Source organism: Xiphophorus maculatus, chromosome 20, assembly GCF_002775205.1.
Source record: "Xiphophorus maculatus strain JP 163 A chromosome 20, X_maculatus-5.0-male, whole genome shotgun sequence".
Lineage (NCBI taxonomy): Eukaryota > Metazoa > Chordata > Actinopteri > Cyprinodontiformes > Poeciliidae > Xiphophorus > Xiphophorus maculatus.
The window spans coordinates 23,664,479-23,688,408 of NC_036462.1; the positions used below are offsets into that span (position 1 = coordinate 23,664,479).

General features: G+C 39.9%; 2 protein-coding genes across 6 annotated transcripts; one reads left to right on the top strand and one right to left on the bottom strand.

The window, feature by feature from the left end:
* The first annotated feature begins 1,368 nt into the window (after window positions 1-1,368).
* Window positions 1,369-2,712, top strand: LOC111605876 (RING finger protein 186-like). Its single transcript, XM_023325379.1, has 3 exons — window positions 1,369-1,487; window positions 1,598-1,936; window positions 2,064-2,712. Exons 2-3 carry the CDS (start codon window positions 1,629-1,631, stop codon window positions 2,143-2,145), a joined length of 390 nt encoding a protein of 129 aa, XP_023181147.1. The 5' UTR covers window positions 1,369-1,487; window positions 1,598-1,628; the 3' UTR covers window positions 2,146-2,712.
* A 3,200-nt stretch (window positions 2,713-5,912) lies between these two features.
* LOC102217080 (homeodomain-interacting protein kinase 1-like) lies at window positions 5,913-22,644 on the bottom strand. 5 transcript variants are annotated; one of them, XM_023325046.1, is made up of 19 exons: window positions 22,316-22,644; window positions 20,328-20,389; window positions 19,372-20,102; window positions 19,050-19,241; window positions 18,788-18,969; window positions 18,550-18,673; window positions 18,328-18,447; window positions 17,601-17,687; window positions 17,315-17,499; window positions 17,069-17,219; window positions 16,145-16,331; window positions 15,062-15,180; window positions 13,202-13,336; window positions 12,101-12,261; window positions 10,600-10,671; window positions 10,070-10,237; window positions 9,769-9,989; window positions 9,575-9,687; window positions 5,913-7,811 (listed from the first exon to the last, which is right to left on the bottom strand). In XM_023325046.1, exons 3-19 carry the CDS (start codon window positions 20,098-20,100, stop codon window positions 7,320-7,322), a joined length of 3,438 nt encoding a protein of 1,145 aa, XP_023180814.1. In that variant the 5' UTR covers window positions 20,101-20,102; window positions 20,328-20,389; window positions 22,316-22,644; the 3' UTR covers window positions 5,913-7,319. The 5 variants fall into 5 exon arrangements, with proteins under 5 accessions (XP_023180814.1, XP_023180815.1, XP_014323864.1 ...); XM_023325047.1 differs by lacking the exon at window positions 20,328-20,389 and having other exon boundaries at window positions 12,101-12,258; XM_014468378.2 differs by lacking the exon at window positions 20,328-20,389.
* Window positions 22,645-23,930: the final 1,286 nt, after the last annotated feature.

Genomic DNA, 23,930 nt, shown 5'->3' on the forward strand with positions numbered 1-23,930 from the left:
TGTTTGCCTGACTGAACATGTTCTTTACAGACAGACTGTATAAATCACATCTGTGAGACTCGAGGCCCGTGGGCTAAATCCGGCCCACTGTAGCTTTTTATGTGGCCCTCTAGATTCTAGACTAAACACTAAGTGTGCTTATTTATGTTTTCAGTCAATGCAGTTTTTATTTGTTTACTGCCAAATTATATCAACCAGTCCCTTCAGTTTCTTGAGAATTATGGAAATTCACGCAAAATCATCAAAGCTACGCACTTTTTTGCACTAATAATTGGGAGTTTATTGCAGATCTTCCTCAAAAATTGTCCAAACCTTTCTTACTTGTACTAAACAGCTGCCTCAGCCTTAATTGATGTCAAATTATAGTCCGTGATCTACACAGCGAGGAATAAAAAGTTGCATTTACTGTCATAAATAAAATATTTAAAAAATTAGTACCACAGACACTTTGATTTTTATTGCAAAAAATCCCAAAATGTTTCACGAAATTCTGGAGGGAAAGAGAAGATGTTCAATATTATTATTTAGTTTTAAATTCATTGATATTCATTGATATATTAACAGATGGTGAATAGGAATGTATGTATTATCAGTACATTCTGGCACAATCGGCCCATAAGCATTTTTGGGCCAAATCATAAATGCATTTATGATTTGGGCCAAAACGAAAATGAGTTTGACACCGCTGGTCTAAATACAAACTCTGCTACACCACAAAGTGTTGTCTTAAGGCGACTTTAATTTCACATCAGACTAATTTAACCACGTTGAATACAAAGTTTAGCTTTCTGATGATGATGATGATGATGATGTCATTTATTAAAGCGGAAGAACTGTTGGCATATATATATATAAATTTGCACGCTTGTCCAGCTGGCAGAGCTTTTTTAATAAATGGAATCATTGTTTAAAAACTGATTTTTGCATTCACTCACTTTGCCTTGACTAATACAGCAATTTCACTTCAATCGACCTCGTGTGATTATCTACTAAATGCAAATAAATATCTTACCATACGGTGATCAATACAAATCTCATATGCTTAGAAAAGACAGATGATGTCTACTAATACACCATCTATTATTAAAGATTCCTGCTTTTTTATATATATATATATATATATATATATATATATATATATATATATATATATATATATATATATGTATGAAAAAAGACTGAATCTATACTGAGCCTATAAGGTTTTCCTTCTTAGTCTGAAGCCTCTTGTGAACAGAAAATTCCATAGAAGGCATGTTTACTTCTGGGCAGGTGGCTCTTCTCTGGAAAGGTAAGTCATGAGACCGCCTCTTCAGGCAGAGTGGGAGGAGAGTTTCGTTTAAGAGCCAGCCAGTACAGCCAGTCGGTACAGCCAGTCGGTGCAGCCAGTCGGTACAGCCAGTCAGTCAGTCGGTACAGCCAGTCGGTGCAGCCAGTCAGTCAGTCATTATCCTTGAATACAACTCTCAGCAGAGGAACCCGAACAAGTGAGTACTTTACGGTCTCTTGCATAGCGAGTATGTTAACAGTATCTCAGTTCTAAACATTCACTTTTCATGTGAGCTCTAACGTTTTTTTCCCTCTACTTTCTTTGCAGCCCTCTTGCCTTCCTGTCTCCTGAAATCACCATGTCCTGCGAGGACCTTGAATGCGTCATTTGCTGCAACGAGTACTCTCGCACCAGCAGGGTCCCCAGAGTGCTCCACTGCCAGCACACCTTCTGCGCCCCCTGCCTGGAGAAGATGTCCACCCTGGAGGGAGCCATCTACACCGTCTCCTGCCCTCTGTGCCGCTGGGTCACCTGCGTCCAGGCCCGCCTGTCTCTCTCGGGGGGTCTGTGGATCAACACTGAGAAATGGGACCAGATCATCGAGCACAACAGCGGGAAGCACAACAATCTGGAAAGCAAACAGCCCCAAGTCGTCCAGCCACCTGTGTAAGTTTAAATTCTCTCTTTAAAAAAAAAAAACAACATATATCTGGTTGTTGGTGGGTTGTAGTTTCTGCACAGCTTGTGTCTAAAGACAAACATCTTTCTTCTGTTTTTTATTTTTATTTTTTAGATCTTGCAAGAAACGTACTGGTGCTTTTTCTGGACTCCAGCGACTGTTCCGCTGGGCGCCGCTGCACCAGCAGAGCTGCTGAACGGCTGAGAGAGAAAAGAGCGTCGCTTCTAAGGAAACGAGACCTTGGGAACTCTTAATGTGAAGTTTGGACGTCTTCTAGAAGGACTGTGTTTGCTTTATGTCGAGTTTTTTTTTTTTTAAGATGTGGATGTGAGCGTAAGAGAAGACATACAGTTTTATTTGTCAAAATGAAATAGGAAAATGTTTTAGGTTGTTTAAAAAAGAGAGAGAAAGAAATCAAAGGCAGACCTCAACCATTATATCTACAGATGATGCAAAAGTAGTTGGTTGAGTTTTCCTATAATAATAAATAATTTATTGTAAATAATATAATAATTTATGAATGCAGTATGATTTTGTTTTTAGAATTATTTCTTATTTGTTCCTGGATATGTGTATGTAGTATCAGGCATCCTGAGTTTTATTTTAAACATGTTTGTCATTTTTAAAACATATCTGTGTTTTTGTTTTTTGTTTGATTTTGCAACATGTACCTGCAACTGTGAATCAAGTGCCTGGAAAATGACGAACAATGTTCTAATATCAAGTTATTTGAAGCATTTGAATAAAACTATTTTTCAAAAGAGCTTTTGAGTAAATGTCCTGTTTTATAGCAGTGCATACCTTTATAGTAACTAAGTTTAAGACATCAAAATGCTCATTTTAAAATCCTGATTATGTTGTTAAAGTGCAAACGTATCTACCCATCCATTATCCAACACAATTATCCCTTGTAAGGTACCTCCAGCCTTCATTGTTTTCTTTCAAAATACTCTTTTGTACTTTGTAAGGCTTGGATAAGACAACATTTAATAACAAAATATAGCTGAGTAGATGGGTGAGCTCTTACACAAAATTACAGATTCAGTCTCTACATGCCTAATTCAGTCCTTAGATCTCACTTGGGAAAATCTTAAAAATTAGAAAAGAAGTTGTTTTGCTTCATTCATTTTTGTGCTATTTTTTGACACGATTATTTGTGTTGCGGTTCCTCAAATCACTTTATTGTATTTTCATGCAGCTGTCTGCAATTCATGCATGAGCACACAACTGCAGTTTTCTTTTGGCTCAGACACACACTGCTGCAGACGTGCAACAAGAAAAGGCAGGAACAACCACAAAATTTGCATGAACCAAAAACAATAGACTTACTTGGAAGGCAATCAAGGATGAGTAACGAGGAACCATAACATCGAATCAGATGACACAGGTTCCTCGGCTGCTGATGATAAACGCCCCATAAATGTCTGGATTGATTAACACACAGAATAAGAAGCTGAAATCTAGAATGACTGCACGTACGACAGCCATGCGCACAGTAATGCTCAGTCGTCGCATGTTTTGTTCAGACAAACGGCAAAAGGAAAAGGAATAAATCCTGGCGGACGTGAGGAAAAGTCCATGTCCATACGACTAACTCACAGGCGTCCTGAATCAGAGGGGTTTTTGTTCTACAGATCTATATGGGCGGTTTCTCAGGGCGGCATTAGAAATGGAGAGTCCAGATTAAAATAACATACACATTATTATTATCTCTTACATTATTATTATCTGTCAGCTGCACCTTCAAAAAGTTATCAAATGTTTTTACGCATGCACAGCCATGCGCATGCATGGGTACTGAGAACAGGGAGACTGTAACGTGTTTTGAATAGGCCAGTATCCCGTAGTTTTCCCGTCCCCAGAATCGGGATGATTTCCAGCTTTTGGAATGGTTGTAGAGGCGCCACTCTGGAAGAATTAGACTCAATACCACACTCTGAATTACAAGTAAATACGGGGAATCATGTGATTGCACAAACCACATCCACATCTCCTGCAGTAGAAAGAGAATCTGACCTTTCTAAAGAACAATTCGCTCACATTAAGGATGCTTTATCAGCAACCTTTGAAATATAAATTTTTGCTTCATATCTAATTTTTGCCATCGACCTTGAAGGAGACACTAAAACCAACAAGAAATGCCAGATGTCACTATTTGGGAAATCTAGTTTCTCATTCAGCTACAGCAGCGACAGAGAAAAAGAAAAGTGGATTGAACTGAAGTTTTATGTCAGCAATTTATAACAGCATAAAATATGTGGCTTCGCCACTTGATTACTGTCAAAACAACTTCAAGCTGAACGATAAAAAGAAAAACTGGCTAAAATCCAAATCCAGATGCAGGTAGCGTTCAAGCAGCCAAAAACATCAAAACAGGCTTTACGGTCACAGGCATGCAAACAGAAACCGGTTCTGTGTAGAGGGGATTCCTCTGAGGATTAACATTTTTTCAAAATTCCTAAAAAAAAAAAAAAAAGTTGTAGAAATTCCTGATCAGAAACATTGAACGTTGTATTTTGTCGTGTGGTTTGTCAAAATCAAACCAAATCTGGAGCCAGTTCTAGATCTAGAACTTTAAAAGAAATGTACATTTTAGAAAGTGAAATTATATAGATGCATTAGAATGAAACGTTCTAAGCCATTATTTCTGGTCTTGATGATTCTGAACCTTGATTTAAGAACATAAAATCCCTGCTGCTTTGAACAACTGAACACTCTGCTTTTCTCCTAAACTCAGAAAAGTCGCCTGTGTCCTGCATGTGGGATTTATCTAAGTGGGTTCTTGATGTGCTGAGTCCAGCCTCGGTCTGCTCCTTGTGAAGCTCCACAAAATGTTTTAATTTTGCTCAACAATCTTCTCAAGGTTATCCCTGTTGCACTTTTACCTTCCACTCAACCTTCTACAAATATGCTTTCACAGTATAATTTTCAGAATGAATGTTTTTTTGGTCATCTGTAAGCCATAATCATCAAAACAAGAAAGAAATATTTAATTCTAATGAACAGAGTTTCACTTTCGAAAACAAGTGATCCCTGCAGCTTTCAGTGCTCACTGTTTGAAACGCAGGAACACATGGATGAAACCGGTTAGGAAATTTGAAAGAATTTTTAATAGATTGAAAATTTTTGATTTTTATTAGCAGTCTGAGAATGTGCCCCTTTTTAAACTTTCATCCGAATTGTATTCTTCAAAACATTTCTACATCTTTTGGTCTATATCATTAAGCACTTTTAGATGTTTAGTAACGGTTAAAACTTTTACAGTTCCTTTTTTTCAAATAAAAAAGAAAGAAAAAAAAAAAAGACAAAAAGAACCGTCTTCCCAATAAATTGATTGGGTTTTATTACCCCACAGCTACCATTCTATCTTAATCCTCCCTTTACTAAAAGTCAATGTTTTCAACCTTGAAGGAGTTTTCTCTAAAACCAACTTACTTTACTCGCCACTAAACTGATAGTAAAAACCGACGCTTGCTCTGTGCAGTTTTCTGGGTCACGTGGAAGAGTTAAATATAGAGACAGTTCTACCTGATAGCAATAACAAAACTAAATGCAATCAAAAACAATCATTAATCATCATAAATTATGTATGTGAGAATGTGGCTGATTCTTTTTTTTTTTTTTTTTTTGCCAGTTTGTTGATTCTTGCGTTGTGTGTGAATTGTGAGACAGTTATTTTTTGTTATTGGGCATGTGCACCGACTGATGGCACCCTTTGAATTTCGTTGTCCTTGTGACAATGACAATAAAGATTGATCTTATCCCTATCTTATCTATATAAACCTTGAGCCACTATAAAACAAAACTAAAAACTCAAAACACTTCTCTGGAAGTAACTCTGTTTATGAGGGAGAAGAACGTGATTAAATCTCATCTGCATTTTTACTCGCATTGGCAAACGCAGATTTAACCCTCTCCGCTCAGAAATGTGTGGCAAATAAAGAATCAGGTTTTGAAGCAAAGGAATAAAGATTGTGGTTATTTTATTGGAAACAGTGAAAGTGGATTATTTGAACCCCTTTTTCCCTGAATTAGCTCTACCAAACATCCTCTTTAACTACACTATGTTAGGATGAAATACAGTTAAATACTCAAGACATTACAACACAGAACCGATGATGGAAAACAAAAACAAAACAAACAAACGAAAAGAAAACACAACGAAAGCGGGAGGGTTTAACCTAAAAGCCCGCAAACCACCCAGAGATCAGCGCCTTAAAGACGACGATGCTGGCAGGAGAAGCCGTTTCGCAGCTGCATGTCTGAACACAGTGGTTGACGGTTTCGCCGCCTGCGTGTGTCGACAGATCTACTCCCCCCCCCCGTTTGGCCTGAAAACAGACAATAGGAAAATTTGCCTCAGACAGCTGGGACAGCGTCTTCCCAACATACAGTTACATAAATACGTCTTTGTGCAGAACAGGGGGGTAGTTTGTTACAGCTTTCAGGCAAGAAAACAACTGGCCTTAAATCAGTTTTAGTAATAGTAGGTCCTAAAAGTCTGGATTCACATGAACACATACATTTTTCTTTCCAGTAGACATGAAGCAAGGGGGAGGGGTTTATTTTATTTACCCCCCGCCCCCCACTTCCAAGAATCTAAAAAAAATTTTTAAAAAAGCGCTTTTCACATGATCGCTTCGGGAAGGAGATCACGCTCTGAACTTTAGCAGTACATTCAGCACTCTGTTTTAAAGTTCTCTATTGCATACAAACATGATCGATCCGTCCGATACGCCGTCACTACAGAAACACAACAACCACGATTTAAATTAAAAACATAGCCATCACAGTTTTCGCCGCAACTCTTCTCTGAACATCTTGGCGGAGCTTCCTCTTCCATAAACATCATAATTTAAAAAAAAAACAAAACAGTAAAACGACATGAGTAAACAAACATGGGAAGGGCGGGGGCAGGGAGTTACAGTATTTATGTTTGCTAAATAAATACAGGGCTTCAATGGATTAGTGTGGAAACTTAAGGCTCATGAGAAACTGAGGACTTGTTTTTGAGCATTTCTGCTGCTAGTGACAGGAGGACGATCTCTCTTTACAACAAAACCTCAAAATAAACAGATTTAACACAACGTCTTAGAACTGGATCGACTAGGATGGGGATAAAATATGAGCCATAAGGGGGAAAGTATTAAGATACATTACAAATAATACCAAAAGTCATTTCAAATACACTAAAATAGTCCAAAAGAGCATATAGATAGCTAGGGCTGAAATGCTTTCTTGTGGTTAAAAGCAGCAAACAATTAAGTGACAGACAGTAATTCTTAAGTTTCAGTGTCCCTTTGTGATAGTATGCGAGTGGGGCAGTAGATCATCTCTACTTTTTTTTTTTTTTATAATTGCATTGGTTCCCTATAGGTAGGGGTACTGTGTCAGGCGCCTGGGGCTCAGCTGGTAGGCGCTGTACGCCTCGGCTCGGGGCGTCACGCTGACGTAGGGCGAACCGGCCGCGAACTGGTGCTGGTAGGCGGCGGGCAGGCTGTGCAGCAGGTTGCTGACCGACTCCTTTCGACCGGCCGAGTCCCTCCTGGAGGATGACGAAGATGAGGCGTACGTTGCTGCATAGGCAGAGGGAGAGTGTCCGTGGCTGCCGTGGCCCCGGCTGAGCAGCTGCTCCATGGCCTGGGAAGCCGAGGAGAGCGCCGTGGAAGCTGGGTAGGTGTACAGGCCGGCCGCTGCTGCTGCGGCGGCGGCGGCGGCCGAGCCCGGGGCCAGGGCCGACACCTCTGGGAAGCTGTAGTGAGAGGCGGGAACAGTCGGAGGGAACGTCGGCTGGCGGTGTAGAGAGGAGTCGCCGTGGGAGACCAACGAACGCTCCTGAGACGAAGAAACCACCGACTGAACCTGAAAAAAAAGAAAGAAAAGAAACATTTTAAAGCATTAACGTTAGCTGTTAGCAAAGTGTTCATCATTTAAAACGGTATGTTTCAGCTCAAACTAGTTTTGCTCAGTTTGTTTATTGTCCCACCCAACACCCAAGTTTCTCACACATACTTCCTCGATCAGAAAGTTCCTAATTTTATTCGACAAACATTAATGATGTAAAAACATATGGATTTAAAAAAGCATGGATGATGTCTATATGACCATAAAGATGAAAGAGTGAAACTTAATTATTTAATTTTTTCCATGTTTATTCAGATCTGGAAAATACCTTTAGTTAATTTTCTACTTTCCAGTCAGCAGAGAGCAAAATTATTTATTGTTGTTGGATCAAGACAAAGTTATAAACATCCATGGAATACTAAGAAGGAATCGGATCATTTCCAAACCCAGCTGCCATTATAGTCTCATCCAGCAGGGGGCAGCTTTGGCTCAGTCAATTTCTTCTCCTCTCTTATTTAGCAGGTTATTCTAATGCATTTTAGTAAAACTAAAACTTCCTAAACAGTCCTGGGAGTAATTTGTAAAAGTGTAAATTGAGTTTGCTCCGGCCTTCAGTTATAGAAAACTGAATGGACCTGCAACAAAGTTCAACTATTCTGGCGGATTCTGCAGCCTTTAGCTGATGCCACAGTTTGCAGAATGATTACAAGGATCTCATTAAAGGTTTAGATCTACCTCAGTGAAAACAGTCAACAGAAACTAAAAGGAACACCACAAATATAGATGGTGGCAGCATCATGCTCTGTGGTACATTTCCTGAGTTGGACTATAGTCAAGATGGATGAAGTTGCGAACAGCTCCAAAAACCAGTCGGGTTTGATGCAAGACCTTCTAACATGGTTTTCCATTTATAGTGATTCTAAACATACATCAAGGTCAACAAAAGTTGACTTTAAAGGAGGAAAATTACATGTTTAGTCCAGCCAGAGTCCACAATCTGATATGAGACTCTGTGAGAAGATCTGTGATGTTACAATATTACATCGAGATGTAACATATTTTAGTCAAAAACAGAGACTGTATTATGAAACTAAAATAAAAGCTGTATTGTACAAGATATGACGCACTGAACGTGGCAACAGTCTGAGATACGGAGACGATGATGCATCATTCCAAACACCAGGAATATTAACAGGAGCCAAGCCACAACCTGGAAGATTTCATCTCCAACTGAAGGTTCTGCCTGAGCCGTTTCCCCCCCCCCCCGAGCAAAATCTACTGTAGTTTGGTGCAAAGACGGCGTTTAAATAATCGTTTTCTCTCCCATCCAGTCTAGTCAGTGATAGAAATATACAGAAATTGTTCACAAAATACCCCAGAGACACATGTTCATGCTTTATGGCTAAACTGGAAGTGCCTCAATGCTCCAATGTTCCATTTTTGTCTTTTTTTCCCCTCTGATCTGAAAACCGCAGAAAAGAAAAGAGGAAAGTCTATCAGAGCAAGTTACATAAGAAATGACTGCAAAGTGAAGTTGCCTTTTCAAATAAAAATGATTTTTTACTACTACTTATTATTTTAATTTGTTTATCCACTGATGATAATCTCAGAGTTATTTCATTCAGTTCACCATCATTGCTTACACACATTCATTCACCTACATTTTTTTTCCTTTACACTACGGCACCCTGGCTATGGATTTTGTATTGTGATGTATAATTACTGAAAAAAACAGAAGAAAAATTGACACAAACAAACAAGGCAGCAAGATGAAGCCTCACCTGGCTGAGGTTCAAAGGGTGGGACTGGCTTGGGAGCAGCGCAGCTTGATCCCGGCTTTCCCCTGAGCTGCAGGGCTGCCGGTTGGATGATCTTTTCGGCTTCATGTAAGTACCTGAAGGTCGAAAGTGGAATCATTATTCATTTATCATTAATGCTTGGGATTAAACTCGACCGACATCCGCAGCGCTCTCACCAGTCTCCACGCGGCCGTGTGAAGCCGCCGCCCTCTCAGAGGTCTGGCTCTTGACCGAAGGAGCCACCACTGCCAGGGACTTGGCCTGCCGGGACGGCAGGGGGCCGGCGGCGTTCAGACTGCGAGGCAGCGGGGTCAGCGGGCTGGTGGTGGACGAGTCAGAGTCATGCACCGTGACGCAGCTGATCACATTGGTGCGCTCGGTTCGGCTCAGTCCAACGCTAGACGGATAAATATTAGTTAGGATATTTTTGCCCAAAAGCAATAAAGAGTTTAACGCGGAGCAAAGGGTTGGACTCACCTGGCCGGATGGAACTTGCGCTCATCTTCTGTGTCTGTGTCGCTGTGAATGGTGATGATGCTGACCGCTGGGCTGGGGGTGTCCGAGATGACGATGGGCTGGGACAAGGCCACAGAGGAAGTGGGCGGGGTCACGCCGCTGCTGAGTATAGATGTGGTGGATACACCCCTAGATGGAAACAATTTATTTTTTTTATTTCTCTCCATCCAGACCGGGCAAAATTTTATAACTGATGATGAAGGTGTGGGGGATTTTATTTCAGATTATTTGAAGATTTTTCTAACATTTCACCTCAACTCATCTAATCATTATTTGTGTCTTAAACAGGAACTGTTGTCACCCAAGTGTCTCCAAGCCTCTCTATTCAACTACAAACAGGTTGGACGGACTCCGTGCGAAGCATCAGAGGCGGCTAACAGATGGCTCAGAGAGGCACAGTTTAAATCAGAAAAAAATTAATTAAGGGATTAAGTTTGCCTTCATCTGGTACAACACCTTTTCCCAAGGGAAGCCGCAACCATTTAACAAACCTGTTTCTGTTCTCCCCACACCGGGCTTTTCCTTTCTTTCTCTCTTGCTGCGTTCTGGCTTGAGATCCGTTTCTGTTGGGGGTTAAATAAAAAAAATGAGCACAGCAAACAACAAAAGGAAAAAAGAAAAAACACAAAAATGGCAAAGATACAATTCTGAGCTATTTGGAAAGAGAGAGAGAGAGAGATCAACATATCACAGTCACGATAACTAATTTTGCTGAGCGATTAATTGTCTCAAAAATTATTACGATAAACGATAATATTGTTTGAAGACCTTTTTACACTGATTTAATGGAAATAACGTAATAATCCATGCGATTTCCTGCCCAAGATAGATACACATTATTTTCAAAAGAACACTTAACACTGGAACTGATAAACAAAATAAACAAAACAACCAAAAACAATAGTAAAATATATTCTCAGTCTCCATTAACAAAAAATTTACTTAAATTAAAAACTAAACAACACAAAGCGGAAATAAATACTGCATTCAACCAAAAGAGTGCAGATTATGAAGTTTGTATATTATGTTGCCCTTCAGTAATAATTAGATTTAAATAGAGAAGATGGGCACATCCACTACCTGACACAATAGTTCACACTAAACATTTTTTTTGCCCCGATTTTCCCCTTATGACAATCTTAGAACGTTTATCGTTCTAAGATTGTCGCTTGCAATTTCGTAACCGATCATCCTGTAGTGTGTGGTGTGTTACGGTAGATCATCATGGCCGCTCTGATCTAAATCAGGGGTTTTCCCCGACTGGGAGAGTTAACGCAGCTTGTTGAATGTGACAGGTAACCAATCAGAAAGTGTGGATTCTCCTTGTGCTTTCTGAGGCGAAATTACAGAGGGGATTCCCAAACCACTGACAGGGTGCAACCCAAAGTCCAGCTCTGACTTATTTATAGCATCTTGGTAAAATGAGACAAAATGTCCAAAATGTCATTTTTGTTTATATTTGGGATGATAATTTCTAGTAAAAAAAAACAAAAAACCTCACCAACATCTTAGAGACACTAAAGAAGATGAGCTTTAAAAAAAAGCTATTTTTTAATAGCGATTAAGTTCATTTTGCAAGACAAAAGTACTGCTTTCAGCATTATTTAGTCAAATAGAAAGTAATAAATATTTACTAAAAAAATAATGCAATATTCAGCTTCTATATTTCTGAGTTCTTTCCTTCTTTTATTTTTTAACTATTTATTGTATTTACTAATGTGATAATGCTTCAACGTTGAAGACTATTGACTAACCGTGTGAAATATGAAAAAAAGAAAAAACTCAATTTGTCTAGAATCATTTTTAACGGCCCGTCTTCTTCCCACACTCTGACCTTTTCCCTCTGCAAACATGGAGTCTCATTTCTGACCTACAGATGCCAAAATGGCATCAAATGAACCTCAACATTGAGACACTAAAACTAAAACGGCAAGTATACCAAATTCCTTGTCGTCCCACAACCCTGCGGCATGTTTCAACCAGTTCACCCACCGCCAGCTTTGTCCCGTCTGCACAGCAGCGCCCGAGTGAATGGCTTCCAGGGGAGATGCTGTGACGTTCGCCTGGTGGGCGGAGCCATGGATGGCCACACCTGGGACCTGCTGCCATGACGAGGGGATGAGGATTTGTTGGGTGCCAGTTGGCCAGGCCTGCTAAGAAAGACAAAAAAGACCCATGAGTAGATGCACCCAAGTAGATACCTAAAAATGAGAATCGGTTTTCTAATTGCTGCCATGGGCCAGACGTATTAAGCCATGCTGAGAAATCCACAAACTAAAAAAAAAAGAAGTAAATAAATAAATACAAGCCAGTTGCCGGGATCGTCTACAGGCAAAAGCACAAAACTAGAGAAGGGAGCAACCTTTCCCAAGCCATTCCTTTAATTATAGCATTGGCCTGCAACAAATTCACAGGATGAAACCATGCAAAGCACAAACAATGAAGCGCTGTAAACAGATCAGATAAAGAGTCGAGTATTTACAGAACCGCGGTGCCTGTTAAAGAAGATCCAGATTAGTTCAGTCCCCTGATGCCAAACAGTCTGCTGATCGTAAATGTTGGGAAAGAGCATGCCACATGTTCAGGGGCTGAAACAAAAGAGGTGTGTGTGAGAGCTTTTAGTAGTCGCAGCTCCGACCTCCACTGCTGGAAATCGATGGCAGGACAGGACAAAGAGAAGCTACAAGCAAAGCGCAGACCAACTCAGCAGCGCATGCGCTCCATGCCCTGAGCACACCTACTGGGGGAAGAACTGGGGAATGAAAATGGGCGGATGATGTAGCGGTGGGGGATTAAAAAGGGGAAATGTCATCAATCTTGACGTCATGTTCAAACACGAAGTTTCAAAAAAAGTAAAAAAAAAAAAAAAAAGTGCTGCTGGATCATAAGGGGGAATTTGAGCATGGACCAAATGTGATGTGTCCATACATGAGATTGGAAACTACAAGAAGGACTAGCCCCATACAACGTGTGGCACAGAAGGAACAGAGAACTTGCAAACGAATGGAGGGACAGAGAGAGAGAGAATGGGGAAGGAAAGCTGCCAGTGTTAGTGAGCGAGACATTCTCCACAGGATGCCGTCGGTGCTTTACCAGCACAGTGGCCGTGTGCTCCAGGAGGGCGGGCCGACCCACTCCAGGGCCCAGCCCCAGGGGAAGGGAATACTGAGGGGCTATGCCTGCTGGGGGTGGGTGCAAGGTGGCCACCATCAGGGGTGTGCAGGAACCCTGGAGGAGGAAGGGAGGATAGAGGAGGGCAGCGTTAGGTGAGAAGTTAAAGAAAAAAAAAAAAATTGCAAGGTCAGGCCCTTCAGCCCTGTGATTGGCTGAGGGGAAGCACAAACAGCTGCAAAGAGACGGACAGAGGGAACACTGGTCAGCTATGTGACTGACGTAGGAGTACTCAACATCCCCCACATTAAAAAAAAAAACACTCCAACCGGCTCTGAAAGGAAATCCACAAAGAGCCAAAGAGCAACAGAAGCACAAGCAACTTCATCTGCACAACCTTTGAAAAACCTAGATTATCTAGTAAAAACCAATTGTTAAACCCATAAGATTTTTTTGCCTACTTTAAGCCATGTTGTCAGAGGATTATCACAAAATGTGATAAAATCCTGTTATGTTTCTTCTAGTATTCACATATAAGAAAGTCAAAATCAAACACATTTTTGATCAACCTTGAGGTCAAAACTCCGAAAGAACTTATGAGTCAAAATTTATCAGGACTTCTTTTCTTAGCAAGGTCAGACAGTATTTGCTAACCACACTGAGAACAATCATTAGGGAAGCGCGAAGTTTGGCCAGAATATTTTTTGAAACATATTTTCCCAACTCTAAGTTGTGTAAACTTCAAGGTTTATGGGCTTAACCGTAGAGTATGAGGCGAAGCATAATGAGGGAGAGTGAGGCCTCTGGAGATCAGCGCCCTAGATCAAGGTATCCAAAATTATTAGGCAGCTAAATTAGGGAAAAAACGGTTTAAGAGATTCTGAAAACTGAAAAATTGCAAAAAGTCTGAGCGGGATGCAGCACTGTTGTGATAAATCATAAAAACCAGCAATTTTTTATTTAAAATAGTTAACCGGTTCCAGAGAAACATGGCTGCAGCAATTTTAGAAAATACTTTAAAACAAATTGCTAACAGTTTCCTACAATACACGGCCGGTAACCAATGGCCTTTGCTACTAAACTGATTTCAGTAGCAGACTGGTGCTAGAGTTTACTAAACACCAGTTCTTTGAGTCTGTAAACAGAAACCTTCACCCTGGTCCCAGAAACCACCAGTAATTCTGCAGCTAGCCAAAGGAAAAAGCTTCTTTACTCAGAAACCAAAGGCTCATGGGTAACTGTAGTCAAGAAAAACATTACGCTCATTTTATATTCACCCGTCAGAGTTTAAACAGCTTTTCCCCTGAATCTATAAATGTTATTTCTGATGACTTAACTTCTTTAACATCACCTTGGTGCACTAAATTTAGCCATCTATAACTCCAGTCCTTCAGCTCTCCTAGTGCAAATCACAGATCAGCAGTTAATGGAAATAAGAGTAAAATTTAAGAGCTGAATCAGTGTTGTTGTTTTTTTTTACCCCTCCAGGGGTCTTTTGTAGGCTCTAGTGTCCCTTATAAGAAAGTAGGCTGATAGGAAAAGGGGAAAAAAGAGGGGGGGAAGACATGCGGCAAATATCGTTGGGTCCGGGAGTCGAACCCGTGACGGTCAAGTCAAGGCCTCCAAACATCGCGCTATCCCCTACGCCACCACGGCACGCTCCTATTTTTAAAAAAATTATGCTTCTATAAAAATTTGAAAGTCTTGTATCTTGTTTCCCAACCCTTTTGTGTTGATGTGACACATAAAATCCAACAAAAAACACTGAAGGTTATAGTGATAATGTGAAAAGATGAGTTTTTGCAAATCCCCAACATATTTGAATATCATAAAAATGCTCACCTGGGTGAGCATACTTGGTTGGATCTGCAGTGACTGAGCAGTCTGGTTCTGAGGTACTATCGGTACAGAGTTCTCCACCCTGACAGGGAAGCTGGAGCTCTTACTCGATGGTTGTAGCCCTGAAAAACAAAACAACAATTGAAACAAAAACACAAAACCAGAAAAACAAAACAATAAAAAATAATCCAAAGATCATAAAAAACATTTTTTTCAAATAAAACTAAACCCTATTTTTTCGTTCTGTTTATTAGCATAGTTGTGAGAATGCAAGGCTTCTCTAGTACAAAGTGGAGGCTGTGGTTCCGTGGGTTGCCACCAGGGGGAGCTAAGGTGGCCTCAGAAAGTTGGGAAGATGAAGGAAACAAATGCAAAAATAAAAACTGAACCCCATCTATTTTTTAATCAATACATAAAAATATAATCAAATCTGTTTTTCAATCATTAATATAGAATACAAGTTAAAATAACTTAAAACTGATCTATATACATTCAATATTAAAAATATAAGTATTTATAATATTTGTCATGGTCATCCTTCTGATCAAGCTGCTTTCTCCTCAAGCTAGCATAGCACAAGGAAAATGGACAAGTATATGAAACACAGGTTAGATTTTATTTTACTTTATTGAACAAGACTCGTGTTTGAACTGTGGGATTAATCTAAAAAAAATATATAACAGATTTTCTTAGAATCAAGAAGGGATTGTGGCGATTTTTGTTTTAGTATCAGGTAAAACTTTATGACATCAGAAGGAATAAAGTTATATTACCTGATAATAAAAATTTTCACCACAGAATTCATGGCCAACTAAAATTAAAATGCATGAGACAGCATTTATGTTAAACGAAAGCAATAATTATTGAATAGTGAATAAAAGTGGGGAAAAAACATTGTAAAAAATTGATATCCCTTACATATTTTGAAGCATTTTCTGTGGGCTTCTAAAGGGGCAGAAGGTAATGCTGTTTGGGGGACCAGAGCATGAAAAACTTTGGGAACCGCTGCCTTAGTCTAGTACTGTATATGCTAATGCAGAATAAATTGTAAGAGAACTGCTGTGTGACTAAAAGTCTAAGATCTACCTTGAATAGTAGAGGGTGGACACACAATAAGGGTCTGCTGGAACGGTTCTGTCTGGCTACACAGCCCAGCAGGACGGGCTGGAAGTGGGACGCTTTGTTGAGCCAAACCAGGAATGTTGATAGTGGCCTGTTGGTAAAGAGCTGGCTGGTAGTTCAGCAAAGGCACCGCACCCCCTGCAGAAGGCACCTGTTGGGATGACGCCACTGATTAACACCAGAAGGCTTAAGGGTTCAGAAACACATGTTTACTGTCATTCATCTTAGATACTTCACAGAATGCAGTTCTGCTTTAGTCTGGTAAACCGCAGCGTCAATGCTGACACAACTGCCCTAAAATAACTTGATATGGTCAACTTCACTGTCCAGCTCAAGAAAACACCACTTTAGTGGACACACTGCAAAAACACAAAACGTTACCAAGTATGTTTGTTCTAGTTTCTAGTACTTTATCTTATCAGTATTAAGAAATTGACTGAAAACAATCTCCTCTAGCTTGCTGAACTGCTGCTTGTAAGTTCGTTTTGTCTTATCTCAAGTGTACCAAGATATCTGCAGTAGAAACTAGACCAAACATACTTGGTAACATTTTGTGTTTTTGCAGTGGAAAGACAAAGATCTCTGTAATTATTCCCCTGTAGAAAGTGGCACTCTTTGAAAAGCTACAGATACCACACATGGACTCTGCTGAAAACAATTTCTAACTTTTTGGAGAAGAGTAGAAAATACATTTTGTAAACCAAATTGGCTTGAGAGTCATTTAAAGATATCAGGATGAAGTGTTATAATACATGACATAAGCAGGGTCAAAGGCTTAAAAACCGGTTTATGACAGAGAGCAAAAAAAAACAATGAATGCCCACATTTAGTGTGTGCTATTATAGGTGTGCACAGGTGTGCATAAATATTTGCACGCACAGCTCCTACCTGGTTATGCTGGTTAAGCTGGCTACTGAAGGTAACAGTGAGGTTTCCTGCGGCAGCACTGGGAACAGCATTGGTGGAGTACAGAGACTTGCTACTGTCGTACGTGCTCCGACGCTTGCAGATCTCCATATTTTGGAAGCATGACTTGACACTGGGGGGGGAAAAAAGTTAGAGTGCCAAAATGTTAGCAGCTACACCTAGGTAAGCACTTTCTCCAAAAACTGATTCCCCCCCGCCTCCACTTACTGTGAGCTGTGCGGATAATTTATTAGGTGACTCATCGTGACAAAAGGGTGACCCAGCGTTTTTGTGGGAGTGATTCTTTTGTCAGCATCAAGACGAAGCATCCGTTTTAAGAGATCTATGAACTCTCTTCTGTCAGCTTTCTCAGCCAGCATGTCCGTCCCCTCCAAATGAGATGATAGGTTGACCTGAATGCAGAAAGTAACAAAAACGGTTTCATAGTCAACAAATACTTCATAAGATTTCCTAGACATTAAAACAAAGTCTACAAACTAAAGATGAAGCGTACCTGCATCATGTCATCTAGACAGTTGAAGATGTACTTCCTGGCCTCCTTCGATTTGATACCCATCTCCATTTCATGCTCTGCTGGTGTCTGGGGGGAAAAAAAACAAACAAACAAAGAATATAACGCATGTATATCTTTAGAAATAAAACCATTTTGGAATGATGAACCAAATTACGAGAGAACTTAAACATTATGCCAACTATGAGAGAATTTTAATGAAACATTGCATCAAAAAATTGGGGCAGGATTTGTTGAACAGCTTTAATTGTTTAAACTTGTTGTTTTATGAGACAGATTAATGATCTGTAAAGTAGGAAGTGTATGTAGGAAGTTTTACAGAGCAACACAGATTTCTACCTGATAAAATTGTAATGTCATGTATTAAATATACTTTTACCATTTCAAGTCTGTTATATCTCTACTTTTGTTTTTAATCTCTAACGACTGTGTTGCACAATTTGTACAAAATTCTCTAAGAAATAAAATCTAAGCTATGTTTCATAAAGATATTTTATGCAACAAAACACTAAAAATACCTTAAAAAAAGGTTTGACTTGTTTTGGATGGTTTAAGTTTTCTCAACTAAGCCCTAGTCTGTGCAGTAAATCACTTTATTATGCTACAAGAATCTCTTAAAACTGGGATATTTTAGCAATGTTTCCATCTAGTTGTCATCTACTACATATGAGTAGTAGATGTGTGGTAAGCTTTAGTATGCAATATCAACCTTAAGCCGCCAGAGCGGGTAGCTGGAGTCTGGGCCTCGGTTGAAGAAGCGGCTGGTCTTTGTGCCGGCGCTCAGGAGGTATTCAGCTGGGAGGCCTTGAGTCTGAGAAATGTATCGGATCTGGAGACACAGAGGACAAGGAATCAGTTTGTTTCGTATGACCTGCTGCATCTTCTCATTTTAGATGACTAGATTTAAGATCTGACCAACATCCATACTGACCTGGTCATACTCGGAAGCTCCAGGGTAAAGAGGCCAGCCTAAAAACAGCTCAGCAATCACACAACCCAACGACCACATGTCGATGGCCTCACAGAACGGCAGGCCCAAAATGATCTCTGGAGCCCTGGATGGCAGACAGAAATTGGCAATTAATGAATGAAGTGACAAATCTGATCCCAAATGTTTTTTTGTTTTTTTCCCCCCAAAATGACAGCTTGCGTCGAGATTATTAAAATACCTGTAGTAGCGAGACTGTAAGTAGGTTGAGCACACAGCTTTCGACACATGACTCGCAGAGCCGAAGTCTATAACCTTCACCCGGTACGGCTGCCTGATCGGGTCGACCAGCATGATGTTTTCAGGTTTCAGGTCTGCATGGATCAATCCTAAACTCTTCAGTTTCATCAGTGCTGTGGCCACCTAAAAACGCAAACAGCTGTTACAACTTCTTGACATACAATGACGACGACGACAAAAAGAAGACGCGACGTTTAGCCAACCTGCTGCAGGATGGGTCTGATGTGTCGTAAGGGGAGCGGGCTGAACTTGCTGTGCTTGAGAAAGTCATACAGGTTCTGCTCCAGCATCTCAAACACCAAGCAGGTGTGGCCCTTGTGTTGGAAGCATTCATACGAGCGCACAAAATTGTACTCGTCTGCGTTCTCTGCACTCAGCCGATTCAGAATGCCCACCTGTGGAAAACAGAAACCAGCTAGTTAGAAACAAAAGCTGGTTTACGAAGCTTTCCATCAGAAAAGTCCAAATCCAGTGAGATGAAAAGCTCCTAGAGATTCAACCTACTGAATCATGAACATGCTTTACCTCGATTTGTCCCTGACGAGCATATGAAGGATGGTTTTTCAGAATCTTGATTGCCACGATCTCATTGGTGCCCCTTTTCCAACACTTGGCCACTTGCCCGAATGTGCCTCGTCCCAGGAACTCTAGGACTTCATAGCTGGAGGACATGGAGCAGAGGATCTCATGCTGAACGAGCTGATAATCCCCCTCGCCGTTGGAGCTGCTGCTCTTGGTGGTCGGAGCCGAGTGAGGTATAGACTGGCCCGTGCCGCCTCCCCCCCCTCCGCCTGTGCGGGTGGAGTAGGTCGCTGCGGGAGCCGAGAGCTCCTCCAGGATTTGAACGCTGCCACACCCGCTCCCGCTGCCCTCGCTGACCTCCTCTATCTTTCTCTTCTGGCCGTGCCTTTGGCTCCTAACTTCTGACGATCTCTCGTGATTGTATGAAGAAGAGGTCGCCTGCTCAGGGACGCGTCGACTGGACCCGCGAGGAAGACTACCTGTGCTATCAGCGGCTCGCACCACCACCTGGCCCCTGGAGCCCGTAGCAGCAGGAGGGAAGACGAGCGATGGCGCAAACGGAGGCACGGCCATGGCTGGGGTGAATGCGTACGCCGACTGGCCTGCTATGGAACCATAGGCTTCAGTGGTGGAAACGTCCCAAACATTGCTCTCCACCTTGAGCTTCTTAACTCGGCAAAAGGCACTGGAGGAGATTGAAGGGGGAGAGAAGACTTGCAGCTGTGAACTCATTGCTGCAAGAAGGAAAGAAAAGAGATTTACAACAATTGGAAAAAAAGGAAAATGATCAGCATCCTCAATGTATAATTGGGTATATTTCCATACGTCTGTGGCTGCAGCTTTTTGCGCAAAGCGCTGAATGTATGATTATGCAACTAGCAGCGATACCTCATCAACAACATCTTATTTGCTTCGGCGAGTTGCAGATAATTTATACAAGAAATGTAAAGAAAACACACCCAGAATGTTATTCGTCAGCCAATTTCTTCCTTGGTGTTAGTGATATGGCTTGTGAACAGAGCTGAAATGTCATTAAGTCAAAACAAGAGTTGATTTACTTGAGAAAACAACATAGATATAAATATACTGTACATACCATTTCTAAAAAAAATGCTGTTTTGTGGAATGTCTGGAGCCCACCAACAAATCAATAAATAACTCAAAAGATTTTAACAGAAAACTTTAAATCACCAAATATAATGTAGTAAATGTGACAGCTGGTTGAATAATGCCCCTTTAAGAGTCAATTAACCAAAATTTATCTTATTTACTTTAAAAATGTGTATGATCGATTAAAAACCCAAGAAAATATCAAATACGTTTTAGAAATTGTCAAGATTTGTTATTTAGGGCAACTGCTTTTAAAGTTTTAACTTAAATCTGCACTCCCCAATTTCTGTGTGGAGTTTGAACTTTTTATTGCTGTATTCAATGGGGAAAAAGGTCCAGAATATTGCATAAATTATTCCAGTTTTGTAATTTTGGGTCACAACTTTTCACATTTTTATATGAAGTTTGAGAGGCCTAACTTTTCTGAATATTTTTGACAGACTAGTAGGGAAATTCTTACGGGGACGCACTAAGAAATTTTGATGCAGACTTTACCACTTGACCGACCTGTAAAAAACCCAACAATTTAATCTTTTACCAATTGGTGACCACCAGGCCACAGAATTACATCTCACTTGGGTATGAATGATGTTACCAGCTAAAGGATACTCCAATTTTGATAGTTTCAGAATCAATGACATGTTCAAAAATCAAGCAGCATTTAAATTACCATTTAAATGATCAACTCTGAGTCATTATCCTCTTAGAATAAGAAATCCCCTGGGGACATTGCCCCTGCTCGCAAAAATAATTAGTGACAGGAAGGCTTGAATTAAAAAAAAAGTATAGTTTTATATTTTAGGGGGAAAAAATGACATCAGAAGGTCTAAGCTTGATACAGATCAGAAAAAGGGGGGGAGATCAGTCTCTGCTTGAAGCATCTCTAGAAACTGTTGTCACAACTTTAGAAGAGAAACGAAAAGGACTGCTTATCTCGTCTCAACATAATTATACAGAGAAACTTTGAAACATGAGCATGGATGACAGTAGGAGATGAACTATGTACTAGAACACCGTCACACATCACGGGCTCCCAAACAGCAAAGGCCTGTCCTGCAGGGAAAATGCAAGGACAACCCCCCCCCCAGGCCTGGACAATATGCTGACCAATACCGACTTACATTAACATTTACTACCAATTCTGTCCTGATCTAATGAGATTAGGACAACTAAAACGTTATAATCTGAAGCTGTCAACGTGCTTTATCTTCCAGAGAACATTATTATATCTAAATCCTTCATTTCTCAGAGAACAAAAGAGATAAAAAAAAATATGTCTAAAATATATATTTCAGTTCTATAAGGACAGGTTGATAACAAAAATCTTTGGAAATCGAGAGTGTTTCTTAATATAATCCATACATGTATAATTACATGCGACAAACTAATCAGCAAAGCATCGTCATGAGATTGAAATGCAGAAATTGTATTTTTAAGGATGGCTTCATCTGCTGTACCCAACTAAAGCAAAATCACCACAATATTCTTTCAAATCAGATAAGTTTTAAAAAAAACCTTTACAAAGAGGTTATTACTGACTGGGTGTTGAAGAACAGATTTCCCTAACACTGGTGTTAGAATATATACTTATATATGTATTAAAAAGTGTATCTATGAGTTTCTGTCGGCTTTTTGCCCAAATGAATTCATAAACCTGAAGGATTTTTCAACCAAAAGCACAAAGATTGTTACTCAACAGACTAAAGCTAGCATGCTAACGCGTTATCTCCTGACAGTCGTGGCCTCACAAATCCAACGTTTCAACGTACAAAAATGAAACCAATGTTAACATACATGTCTGCATCCAAACATACACAAATACACAGCTGTAACCTACTGTTTAATGTCGCCCCAACAGCTTTAAATCACAGCTCCGTCCACGGTTTAAATCCCACTGGTCGGCCAGTTATCCGATTAGCCTCCGCTAGCTAGGCCTGTATTGTTTCTTCAGTCGAAAGCGAGCTGGTCAGCATTACAGCGCCGAGTTCCCACTGGAAAAAGCCCAAAGCTCTCATTTTCTAGATAAATTAAATACTCTACTTCTAAAATATGTACAATTCATAGTTAAAGGATCGCTTGCTCTGCTCTTAAAATCCGCCCTCCGTGGAGTGGCCAAATCCACTTTTCTCCGGAACGAACCACGGCCTTATATCAGCTGCAAGCTTTACGACATGTCCGGTTTCTACCGTACTTACGGTAAATTTTCCAAGGCTCGGATGCAGCAAATAAACCACATATTTTTACATTTTTTTGGGAGAGAAACTGAAAAATAATAACAAGTCTAGAGTTACAAAATAAATCCCAGACTCCTGTATATGCTACAGTGTCCTAAAAAGTAGAATCAGTGAGAGGACAGTAATATTGAGGAGGGTACCACATATTTACGGTAAAAATGAATTGACGTAAGTACTGGTAATTTTCCGGATTGCCTTGGAACTTTCTGTTAACACTGGAACCGGGTGTTGTAATCTGTAGTCCTAAGTAAATACACTTCACGCTGTTTTGAAAAGTTTATGTAACTTCTCTCTAAAAGATGTCGACTGCAGAGACAAACACTTGGTGTATTTGAATACATGGAAAACATTGGTGAATGTAGTAAGTTTCATTTTAAAACATATTATTAGAATACAGACAATACAAGTACAATTTATTTGTTTATTCTATAAATCGAGTAGCTGCAGTTAAGTATTTGCACTTTAATTAATATCTTACGAACACAGCTGTATTTATAATATGTGTAATAAAATTAGCTATTTTATCTTATTAATTATAAGTGCTTTTATTGCTGATTTTCTTGTGCTTTTTGTAATTAAAATACCACAAGAAGAAACTCCCAGGTTTTTTAAAATTGGAAGAAGTCCTTGTCATCAACCTAATCTTTAACTCACTTCAAGTCTGGACTCTGATTTTAGTAATCCTGACTGATATTGTCTGCTTTTATGTCTATGAGAAAAAAGGTAATGTCATTATGGAGTATTTAAATATCCCAGATCATTTACTGAAGTACTCTAAACATTTGCAAAATGTACATTTTAAACATCAGAACTAGAGTTTAATTTCATAATGGTGACCAATCTTTTTATGATTGTGTTCACGTATATGTAATAAGGAATAAGTGTTTTCAAATATTTTCAAAGTGCAAAAATCTATTTCTTTTGCATACTTTTGACTACTGGACAAGTTTTACACTTTAGCCACATTCTAACCCACCGCTCTCCTGGATCTGCATGTCACCATGAAGTACTTCATTCGGGCCATTTGGGGAGATAGAATGAAAATAAGAAAAATATACCAAATAAGAAAGAAAACATCACCCCCAAAAAATAGGTTAAAGTGCAAATTTTCTTTTTATTCTGATTTCATTTTACAGCAGAAATTATGTAAAGCATTCAGAAGACATATTCCACATATAAGGGCAATATTCAAAAACACTTTGCATGGCCTCAGCAACA